General features: G+C 47.7%; 1 protein-coding gene and 1 long non-coding RNA gene across 2 annotated transcripts; both read left to right on the top strand.

Annotated features, from left to right (window-relative positions):
* Window positions 1-1771: 1771 nt before the first annotated feature.
* On the top strand, window positions 1772-2185 carry LOC120662492 (ethylene-responsive transcription factor ERF096-like). The gene has a single exon (XM_039941627.1). It carries the CDS (start codon window positions 1772-1774, stop codon window positions 2183-2185), a length of 414 nt encoding a protein of 137 aa, XP_039797561.1.
* A 3033-nt stretch (window positions 2186-5218) lies between these two features.
* LOC120658771 lies at window positions 5219-5628 on the top strand. The gene is made up of 2 exons (XR_005668836.1): window positions 5219-5367; window positions 5461-5628. It is a non-coding gene; the product is annotated as an uncharacterized LOC120658771 (long non-coding RNA).
* Window positions 5629-12391: the final 6763 nt, after the last annotated feature.

Raw genomic sequence — 12391 nt, 5'->3', positions numbered from 1 at the left:
CTAATATAATAGCAGTTTATTGGAGTCAAAAGAAGTTTTTGGAGGTTGGTGGAGGTTATCTTAGAGGCACAACATCCCAGCATTGGCAACCCCTTCTCTAAACTTCTAAACCCTAAAATACACCCACACACCACACATATAATGGATAAGCGCCAGATTTTTCTGAACATTGATTTTGGCATATATGTTCCGATTGCTCATCTGCAACATGTGTAAGATGGTGGATCTCAAGTGTAACGAGCTAGGAGAAACATACGACAAGAAAGTAAGTATTTGTTGTTTCTTCTTTATGTTACTTTTTATATGTGAGTGTACCCATGGTGGATCTCTTTTTTTTTTGGAAAAGGAAAACTTTATTGATTTCAAGAAGTTACATTAAGTTGATACTACGACTTGAAACTTTCCCGACTTATGCCAAAATGGCACACAACCTAAAATAGTCTGAAACACAAAAGGGTATACTAATGACTGTCAATCCTAAGACTAAACCGCCATTCATGTGTCCAGGTAAAAAAAACCCTTGGATACCCGCTTCAAGAACTGAGATGCCACAACAAGTACCTCCTGGAAAGCCGGCTGTTGAAGGATAGCCCAAGTACGAAGCCAATGTGTAATCGAGTATATTACCTGCAAAAAAGAAGAATGTTTGTTTTTAAATACGACAGTATTTCTGCAGAGCCAAACAGACCAACACAAGGCTGCCGCTCCTACAAGGACTAGAGGTTTGTAGTTTTTTTGGTATTCCATTGAGCCAGCTTCTAGATGGGCAATCATGAAAATTATAAATTATCCTAGTAGTTTTTGCAAGCACTGTAAAATTAACAAACACATAGGAAAATTATAAATTAATTAACCTATATGTTCAAGCAATCAAACATGAAAATGTAATTTACCGGTGGCTTTTGCCCATAACACACCATCATGGAAATAATTCTCCCTAATTTTCCAGTCGGTTTTACCTATTTCCTGTTTTGAGCCATCTATGAAATTCAATTTCCGAGTAGTGGAAAATCTGTCAAGAAAAAAAGAAGAAGATGGGAGATGCACTGAATGTTGGCCATCGGCAAGAATAAGATAGTGTACTGTAGGATCAGGCACACATACACGGGGAATGGAACAAAAACACGTTTTCATTTTATTACTAGTTATTAGTGTCATCATCAGCATACAAAAGGATGATGGTAAGAGTTGAAAAGGAGAAATTTGGACCTGCTACTCAGCAGCAGCCACCAGCTATGCCCACCAATACAGGGCGGTGGAACCAGGCTTGGGAGTGAGGAAAAGGGGACGACCGAGGTAGTACGATGATCTGATTCTATTCCACTCCATCTCCATCCATTTGTTCAGTTCGATCAGCCGATCGATCGATTCCATTATTCCCCGGGCTCCTCCCTCCACAGAAAAACCTGATGGATCGATGCAGAGATCATCACCCAACTCACCATAAATATAGCGATGGAATAGCGGGCGAGATCATTTTTTTTTTGGAAGCAAAAGGAGGGAACCAATGCAGGCACGTGCCGGGCCCACCCTCGATATCCCTTTCCCATGCACCTTCCCTGGCCCTTATAAATGCCCCGCCCCGCGCGCCTTCCTCTTCCATTCCATTCCAGTCCCGTTGCTTGCCGCCCGCCGCCACCTCCCGCCACGCACCGTACCATCGTCCGAGCACTTCGACTCAATTCGCAACACACACCAGCGCCCCGCTGCCCATTCGCCGCATCGAGCGCCACCAGTAGCAGAGCCGCGCGAGCCGCCGCCGATCGCCGGCATGGACGGCGGCGAGGGCGAGCCGACCAAGTACCGCGGCGTCCGGCGGCGGCCCTGGGGCAAGTACGCGGCGGAGATCCGCGACTCGAGCCGCCACGGCGTCCGCATCTGGCTTGGCACCTTCGACACCGCCGAGGAGGCCGCCAGGGCCTACGACCGCTCCGCCTACTCCATGCGCGGCGCCGCCGCCGTCCTCAACTTCCCCGAGGACGCGCGCGTCTACGCCGCAGCCGCCTCCCGCGGCTCCGGCTCCGGCAGCTCCTCCTCCTCCTCCTCCTCCAGGCAGCAGCAGCAGCAACCGCCGCCCGGCGGCCGGGACGTGATCGAGTTCGAGTACCTCGACGACGAGGTGCTCCAGGAGATGCTCCGGAACCACGACGCCGACGGCTCGTCGTCGGCGCGGAAGAAGAAGTAGCGCAGGCACGCGCGCCGGCGCGCGCGCGCATGTCTGATCATCGATCCGATTTCGGAATGCCACATTGCCGCATGCAGTGACCAGCTTAATCTTGAGCTGAAGATCAGAATAGTGATATACTGAAAGTAGCCCGACTAACTCGATCCATGGTAGAAGAATATATATACATATACATATGGATCATGAATGATGATTAACTCGATCGATCGATCGTGGACGAACTATCATTTGATCGATCGCCAACTTGCTGGATTAATGAAATAATCGATCTTTTATTTTGTACGTGCTTATTACTTATTATTACAGAGAAAGATGGAATTAATACTCGCTGATGTGTTTTAATTTCCTGTGGGGTACGGCCGGGTGCATTTTAATACCGGCTGCTGCTGCCGAAGCTTCCAAGAATTCTCTACGTGCTTTCCTGCGTGCGTGCCAAGGACGTCCATGCATTCGATCGGCGCCAAGCAAGGGTGTACGCATGCAGTTAGATCATGTCGACGATAATCAGCTAGCTAATTCGTTCATGTGTTTTAGAAGGGGTCAAATAATCCCAAATGCCCATATTTCCGTTCTGAGTAATGAAAATGGGGGCAGCCTCGTTTTAAAAAAATCCCAAATGCGCATATTTAGGGATAAAACAGAGTTCTTCGATCAACAGAGGGGCACCTGATAGTATCCTGGATATATATATACTCTCATCGCTAACACGAGGAAAGTAAAAAAAAATTCAGATGAACATATATATAAAGACCATAAAGCAAACTGAGGGGAAAAAATGTACGTGTGTGTGTGTGTGTGTGTTGTGTGTGTGTGTCTATATATATATATATATATATATATATATATATATATATATATATATATATATATATATATATATATATATATATATATATATATATATATATATATATTACTTTGGACCATAGCATTTGCCTCTACGAAGTCCTGTACAATTCTATTGCATGGCTTGACGACGACCTAGCTATATGATCAGAGAATTCGTTCACAGTGTCTAAAATGGAGAGTGAGTAAAATTTAACGACTGCAATATTTGTACAACCATGCTATATTTGTACAATTCTATAACAAATTTTTGGAGAAATCTTTTCGGAGTCAGAAAATTACAGGAAACGGAGTAATTTCCCCAAAAATTTTAGTCACAAGAGAAAATCATCATGTTCGAAACACAACCATGCATCCTACGTATAGGATCCACAACATTCTGTACCTAGCGAGTTGGTTAGGGAGCGTGATTTGACTTGTTAGTCAAACAACGCAAGGGAAGTGATCGTTTTTAGCTTCGTTTGCTGCCAATGCAACGACCTACCGATCGGGACCTAAAGCAGGCATGACACGTGTGATCTTACGCACGCATGTACGACTGACTGCGTGTTCATGTCAACGTCCATGCAACGACAACACACAACTGCTTAGGCCAATCCCAGTGGCGATTTCACGTGGATTTCATGGCATTAAATGAGTGGACACCTCATCAAAAATGAGGTCGTGCCAAGACCTTTGCAAGGAGAGAGGAGGGAACCGTTTCGTGGGGACGAAACGAGTCCGGCGCAGTTTCCAAGTCGACGAAACGCGCACTGAGAGCTGCGAGCATTTCATGGCGGATCCCGTGCGCTCGGCGGCGGCGCTCCCTCGTCCCGCGCTCCCGCTCGGACCTCGCGCGCCAAATCCTTCCTCAGCTCGCGCCAAATCCACCTCTCCCTTCCTGCAGTCGGTGAGGCCCCTTCCCTTCCTCCCACCATTCTCCCAGATCCGCCGCCGCCCTGCCCTTCTCCCAGATCCGCCGCCGCCCTACCGTGCTGGCCGGGCCGACTTCCTCACCGACGCCGCCACGCCACGGCGCGCCTACCGCCGCGACTCCTCGTCGGCTCGTCCTACACCATGTCCCGCCGGGGGAAAGGGGTCCCCCAGCTCAACGGCGGCCCGTCGAAGAGAAGCGGCAGCGGCACTCGTCCTCCGGCGTCCGCAGCTCCTCCGCCGGCGGCAGCTTCTCCGGCAGCGCCTCCCCCACCATCGTCCGGTCCATGGTTGCCTAGATTTGCAGCTTCTCCGGCGGCACCCGAAATTTCTTCTCCACATGGAAACCACTGCACAAATCCATGGTAAATATTTTGTGCCTCACAAAGCTTTGAACACTTCGCAATACTGATCTGCAAGCTTTAAGAAAGGGATTAGCTAGGAGTTTATGTTGATGGTTGAGGGAAGAGCTTATAGAATGTAATCCAAATATTTGTTTTGATACAACAATGTTTATTTACCATGTTCTACTAGACTCAATATGCATAGATGAAATATGCAGTAGTTTATTTACAATGTTTATGTGATGCCAAACAAAGTTCACTCGTGATTTATGTGATGCATTCCTTGTGGTCAAAATTTGTGAGTTGAGGAAAGACAGTTCTGTAGCATTCCTAGTATGTGTTAGACATTCCTAGTTCATTTATCAGCATTCCTAGTTCATTTATCAGTATTAATTTTTTTCATTGGCATTGTAGGGCTGGTTATTTCAATATGTTTCAGCAATCATTTTTGCCACCTTTGCAACCTTTTGGTGAAAATTCACATTTTGTTGGAGCTACAAACAACTTTCAGCCACCATCACCAGCACCTGCAGCACCATATGCCAATGAAAGGGCCAGCATTGACCTCGATGAAGATGATGGTGTTGAGGCAAGCAAGTCAGTAAAGAAAAGATATTGGTCACATGACGAAGAAGTGAGACTGGCAAGTGCTTGGCTGAATACTTCTAAAGACCCTATTCATGGAAATGATAAGAAAAGTGATTCATTTTGGGGTCAAATTACTAAGGAGTTTAACCAAAACAGCCAACGAGATCATCATAGGGATACTAACAGCCTGAAGATCCATTGGACACGCCTAAGCAAAATGATAAATGAATTCAATGGCTATTGGATTTCAGTTTTTAAAATGAATAAGAGTGGATACTCTGACGACCAGCTGATGGAAGAAGCACAAAAGAGGTATGAGAAGAAGAATCTGCATACTGCAAAAGACCACAAGGAAGCAAAGTTAGTCGAAGCTTATACTGCTTTGCTGGCTCGAGACACAAGTCAGATGTCAGCCGAAGGGAAGATTAGCCACGAGAAGACATTGCTCAAGATGGAGAAGATGATTTTCAAAAATGATGATGAACCCTAATGGTGGTGATTTTGCTTCATCCTAGTGATTCTGCTCTTAGGTAGATTGCTTATTTTATAATCTGAATATCAGTTCCTACCTTGTGATTTTCTCAGGAGATGGCATATGTGTAAGGATATCAATTGGGAGGCTTGTGCTTTTGGTCAGTTACTTAGGATTGGGAACTGCTCCTTTCTTAATTATGTGAATGCGAACTGGTCCTTTTGTTTGCTATGTGAATGTGAACTGCTGCTACTTTATTTATTATGTGAATGCCACTGTCATCCAGAGTTGGTGACCTTTGCAGGTGAATGTGAACAGCTACTGAATTTGCAGGTGAGTGCCACTGTCTTCCAGAGTTGGTGTTGGTTTTTGTCCTCTCGACATTTGTACTGTTGATTTTTGTGTGCCACATGACATTCTGTAGTCTTACTGAATATTCAGTGTGCTGTTCTAAAAAGAGTATTAAGTGTGATCCATGTGCTGTTATGCTCTTTCTATACAGCCTGATCGAAGCTATGTTCTGTTGTGCTGTTATGTTCTGAAAATAGTATTCAGTGTGGTCCTTGTGCTGTTCTGAAAAGAGTACTCAATCCTGTCTTTGTGCCTTACATTTTCCTGTTTAATTAGAATTGATAATTCACTCCGAAAATGTACATATTGATGCTTGTATTTCCTAGTAGATGCTGGTGTAATGGAGTTCCACCAGGATCTGTTGATGCTTATAGTTTTACCATTCATATATATGCCCATTTAAGATCGTGTGGATATTTGAAGTTAATCCAAATATTTATTTTGGCTACAACAATATTTATTTACCATGTTCCTAGACTAATACGTAGTTTACAAACAATTGCAAAAAATGCTATAGAGTTCTCATGGTACATTTGATCACAACACAATCCACATATTAAATACTGCATCCTGTCTATGAAACTGTGCAACGAAACTGTGCACTGAGAGTGACAGTTTCATAGTAGTTTCATTTCACAGAAAAGCTGACTTGGCAGTCTAGGTAACAGTGTTACGAAACCCCACTGAGACTGGCCTTACAGCACCATACATCACTCCTTACATTCATGATTCATTGATCTTCTGCGCCTCAAAACCATTCGTGGCTAGCTACAAAACCACTAAAAAAAGGGCTAGCTATAATTAAGGAGCTGACGTCATCGTGCGCCTTTGATCTGCTTGCTTCACATCTGTTCACAGCAACTGGTGTGTCTGCAGCCTACCTGTAGGCATACGGAACGGCGCCACAGGAACTATAGTATCTGACAACTGAACACCAAAATGTGTTGGAATCAAAATTTATTCAATATAAAACTTGATCCAAATTTGAAAACATTCAATATTCTATCACAATTTGTTTGCAAAAAATGCTTACATATGACCCGTTGTAGCTACAATTTGAACACCAAAACGTCTTAAAATTAAAAAATAATTAATACAAAAGTTGCTTCGAATTTCAAAATCTACAACTTTACTATATAGCAAAATTTTAAATTCAAAAGACTTCTAAAAAGTTTGGAGTAAAAATTTTCTTTGAATTTCAAAACCTAAAGTTTTGCTACACAACAAAATTATAAATTCAAAGTATTTTCATAATTCGTTCAGCATAATATCTTATTTTGCTAAAATAAAATATTATACTATAGTTCTATTATGGCTTATCATGCGACCTCCACAATAACGTGGCACATTTTAATATAATCACAACTTCCTTAAAACATCACATCTATTAATTGCCTCATCACTTCGCAAATCATTAAGTATCTGACTAATTGTGCTTCGTCCTCCCTAATAAATTATTCTACGCCTTCTTCCACCACAATAAATACAATACAAATATCATACTTTCATTTCGATATCTAAAATAATATACTACTTAAATAATAGTGTCACGGCAATAGAATGCCCAAAATATATACCAATTATAACAGCGGCCTACAGACCATGATATTTATGCGAAAATAACGGAATGATATATTTTCTTAACTACGTTGATTAAAACATTATACATTTGACTATACACAATAACTACTACAAGCATGAACTAAAGTCTGCATTAATTACGATACTATGACACGGAATATGGGCTCCTTGAGGCGGCCTTTCTAGTAAAAAAAACTATTCCTAAATTCAGTATGTAGGCGAGTACCAGCACCCCGCGCCTGGCGCAGCTATGCGCGAGCTGTCACGTGAAGGAACGATTGCGCAGTTCTATGATCCTATTTGCCCAATAATTTTGCGGGCAGGCCTTAATCTCCTTTTTACTGTCTGTAGATTTTAGTTCTCTTTTCTCGTGCCACTAAAAGACTTCACTTTTTCGTGCAGGAGTTCATCTGCATGCGAATCTGTTGACTAGCAGAGCTGAACCTTGTCTTCTCTTTATTTATTATTTATTAATTTTCTTTCTATTTTTTATTTCTAATATTCAAGTAAATATTTCTTCACCACTATATAATCTGTCTTTGTTTTCTTCTTGTTTATTTTTATATTATTCTCTATTTTCTTTCTTCTATAAACTAAGTGCGAGTGTTATAAAGGTACTAATTGATGATTTTTCTTTTCTGATTATTCCTTATATCTTATATAATTTTTTTCCTTTTATTCTTTAGTTTCCTATTCCACTCTTTTTATCTATCCTTTCTATACCAACACACTTTTTTTGTTTTTTAGTTTATGTTCTTCTCTTACTCCTTATTATTGTATTAATTCATTTATTTTTTCATACATCGTAAGATTTGTTATGTGTTTGTAATATAATTTTTTGAGATGTATAATTTATTTGTTCTCTTTGTATATTATATTGGACGGCTATATTGACTCGTTTGTTCACGATATTTATTTTTTATTAGTTATGCTATACAATCAAATGTTCGCGCGGTTTTAACATTTTTGGTCATTGTACATTATGATTTGTTCGATATGTTTAGTTTTTTATTTGTAAACTAATTACTTGTTGTTTTCTTAAAATATTTATTCCTGGCTTTCAAAATTAATTACTTACTATTAAAGAAAAAATTCTAATTTTTTCTGTACAAATATAGGCAAGTATGATCTTATTTTGAAGATCTTGTCATAAAAAAGATAATGGTGCAACCTAAATTTAATTTGTATGCTTGATTTAATATTTATAGCTTATTTATTTCGAATTTGCATGCATGTGTATAGCATCATCATCATCGTTGTCTTCTTCTACATATACGCACTGTCGGTAACCTGAAGCAGGGATACCAACTTCTACTGCAGCAAGGCAGGACTCGTATAGTCGTCCGCGACTACGCCATAAGGGGCGGAGCTGCCGGGCCCCACGGGTCAGGCTCCTATCTCACCGGGCCAACGGCCTCGGACCCGTTCCCAGCTCTGGGACGGGTCCGGTGACGCCACATGTCCCTGAGGAGGGGAAGCTCCGAGCCAACGGCCGAGGGCCCGGACCCCCATAGAGGTCCGGGGCCTCCCCGCGTCTGTTCGGACCTCCCACGCGCGTAGAGCCAGCATACCGCCGGGGGGGTCCGGAGGCTCCATGTGTCCCGCAGGCGCGGGCGCGGGTCTTCCACTAGAAGGCTCGCCCACTCACCGCATTTAATGTGGGTAGTTGAGGCGCGCTCTGCCGCCGCGGCACGCGGGGCAGCCCTTGTCAGGTCTCAATGTAGACCGCGTATTACTGAGGAACACAGCGCAGCCGCCTGCGCCGCATCCGCGCAGAGCCCGTCCGCCGCATTAAATGGATACGACAGCACATCACTTTTCCATCATGCCGCCTACGCCGCAAGCTACACGGCCGTTCAGCTACGCTGCAGGCAACGCCGCACGCTACACCCTGGCGCCGTTTCGACAAGACAGGACAAAGCACGCCGGTCGGAAGATTCCCACGGACAGACCAGGGAAATCCGGGGATGAGATCTCCTTGACCTACAATGCCATAATGTATGAACAGTACGTTATCTTATACTACATCGTTTGGGGCCCACCTGTCGAGGACCCAACTACCATGTACGCGCCACCCTTGAGATATAAAAGGGAGGTGCTCGCTGCACAGGACAAGCTCTCTCAAGCACACACGCAGGCCAAGCTCTCTCACGAGCTCACCCAGACTCAAGCAATACAGCACACAGTGGACGTAGGGTATTACTCTCCGGCGGCCCGAACTACTCTAAACCGGCTGTGTTCATCGTGTTCTTGAGCGAGATCGAACTAGTCCTAGCTAACCCCCGAGTACTCACCCTCTGGGATTAGGCGGGTGCATTCCGCCACCCGGCTGTGGTTTGCCACACCACGACACATGGCGCGCCAGGTAGGGGCATTTTAGCTGGTTTTAGTTCATCTCTTGCTCATCTCCATGGTTCGGGTGGATGATGTGGAGATGACCGAGGATGTGGCGTCATCCACGCCACACGCCTCTCGCCTTCCTGCGCCAGGGGCAACCGTGCCCGTGGAGCAGCCACCGTCGGCGGCGGCGCGCGCAGCTCGTCGGCAGGAGTCAGGGTGCTCGTCAAGGGCCCCCTCACAAGCTGCGAGCGGCGGAGCGCTGGCGGTGGCTAGGGAGTTGCTACGCAACCCTCCGGCTGCTGCAGCCTTGCCAGACGCCCTGAGGCAGTGGCGGGATGACGTTGACCGTCTCCTCGACCTGGCTCAGGCCTCCCCCAGTTCTGCAAGGACTGGGCAACGGCCTCCTCCTGGTAATGCGGTGGTACCCTACCACCAGCGCCAGGGCGGTGCGTCGGTATCCGTGCGCTCCCCCACGGTGAGGGGTGCACGAGCAGAAGACCTGCGGGCGGAGCTCAACCGCAGGCGCGCGGGTGAGGACGCCCGCATCTCCGTGGAGAGGGCGCAAGAGCGCCGTCTCAACATTGAGGGCCGCAACCTCAACGCCGACTTGGACGTGGTGGCGCCCAAGCCTTTGGTGAACACCCGGATACAGGCGGGCACCCCGGTGGCTGGGGTGGGCTGCGCTACGCTGGCAGAGCACCTCCGCGTGGTGGCATGGCCATCCAAGTTCCGCCCGCACCTGCCGGAGAAGTACGACGGTACCACTAACCCGTCGGAATTCTTGCAGGTGTAAGTTACCGCCATCACAGCAGCTGGTGCTAACGACGCCGTCATGGCGAGCTACTTTCATGTAGCCTTGACTGGGCCAGCCCGGACTTGGCTCATTAACCTCACTCCTAGGACGATTCAGTCCTGGGAGGAGCTCTGTGCGAGGTTCACTGCGAACTTCGCCAGCGCGTACCAGCAGCATGGTGTGGAGGCTTGCCTCCACGCCGTGAGGCAGAAACCTGGGGAGACGCTCTGGGCATTCATCTCGATCTCTGATGCATCTATTATCACTGCTTTCCGTCAGGGGATACGTGATGAGAAGATGCTCGAGAAGCTGGCAACGCACGAGGTGGAAAGCATTACCACGCTTTTCTCCCTGGCAGACAAGTGTGCCAGGGCCGCTGAGGGCCACGCATGGCACTCAGCCCCTCAAGACGGAGACGCCAAAGCTGGTGGCTCCGGTGCTACCGCCCAGGGCGGTGGCAAGAAAAAGAAGAACAAGAACCGAAGTCGCGGGGAGCCGCAACCCGGCGGTCCAGTCGCTGCAGCAGTAGCACCAGCTGCTGCGGCAGCGGTTGGGGGCCAGAATGCACATGGCAAACGCCCGCGCCCGCAAGGTGGCAGCGGAGGTTCATGCCCAGTGCATCCCACTACTCGTCACAGTGCCGCTGACTGCCGTGAGATCCAGAAACTCGCGAAACGGGTCAGTGGGCGGCGTGAGCAGTCCTCCAAGGACGGCTCACCTCCTCCTCGCCAGCGGTCTGGCAAGGAGAAAGCCTCCGACAGCGGGACCGCTGCTGAGGAGAAGGAGCTGGGTACCAATCTCCCGCTCGGGAGCTGAAGGGCGTGTACCACGACGACAACTCCGACTCCGACAACGACGACCGCCGCAATAAGCTGTATGTAATGTACGGCGGAAGCTGGGAGCTTGTCTCCTGGCGGGACGTGAAGACCCTTCGCCGAAAAGTCCTTTCGGTGAAGCCGGGGGGTCCCGAAGGCGGCGCCGCACCAAAGGTGGATGAACACCACCATCTCTTTCGGGCCATCCGACCGCCCGGAGAACATGGCCGGGGCTGGTGTACTACCTCAGGTCACCGCCCCTGTCATATCCAACATCAGGCTCTATCACGTGCTGATAGACGGTGGGGCTGGCCTCAATGTCATCAGCTATGCAGCGTTCAAGCAGCTACAGATCCCGGAGTCCAAGCTGACACCCTCTCGCCCATTTTCCGGAGTGGGCCCACATCCGGTGTTCCCTCTGGGGAGCATCACCTTGCCGGTCACGTTCGGGACTGAGGAGAACTTCCGCACAGAGAGCGTCCATTTCGATGTTGCGGAGGTGAACCTTCCATTCAATGCCATCATTGGCCGGTCGGCTCTCTACCGCTTCATGGCCATTGCCCATTACGGGTATTTGGTCCTGAAGATGCCTTCCCCTGCCGGTGTCCTCACCGTGCGGGGTGACCGCACCACTACCGTCACTGTAGTTGAGAGACTGCATGCTCTGGCGGCAGAGGCTGCACGTTCCGAGGAGGACCCGTCCACCTCGCAAGCCAGGGCGCCTGCAAAGGCACCTAAGGTTCAGTCGTCTGATCCGGACAATGTTCCCGTGAAGACGGTGCAGATCGGAGCGGACTCCTCCAGGACCACCCGCATCGCGGGAAACCTAGAGGAGAAATAGGAAGATGCGCTCATCACTTTCCTCCGGGCAAATGTCGACATGTTCGCCTGGGAACCGTCACAGATGCCCGGAATCCCCAGAGAAGTGGTCGAGCACAATCTGAGGGTCTACCCCGATGCCACGCCGGTGCGCCAGAAGCCTCGGAAGAAGTCCGTGGAGCGGCAGAACTTCATCCGTGAAGAGGTCCACAAGCTTCTACACGCTGGCTTCATCGAGGAGGTCCACCACCCCGAGTGGTTGGCCAACCCGGTCGTCATCCCAAAGGCCAACGGGAAGCTTCGGATGTGCATCGACTACACCAGCCTCAACAAGGCATGTCCTAG

Source organism: Panicum virgatum, chromosome 2N (assembly GCF_016808335.1).
Source record: "Panicum virgatum strain AP13 chromosome 2N, P.virgatum_v5, whole genome shotgun sequence".
Lineage (NCBI taxonomy): Eukaryota > Viridiplantae > Streptophyta > Magnoliopsida > Poales > Poaceae > Panicum > Panicum virgatum.
Note: the sequence above shows the minus strand (reverse complement) of the source record. Positions and strands in the feature narration are given on the sequence as shown.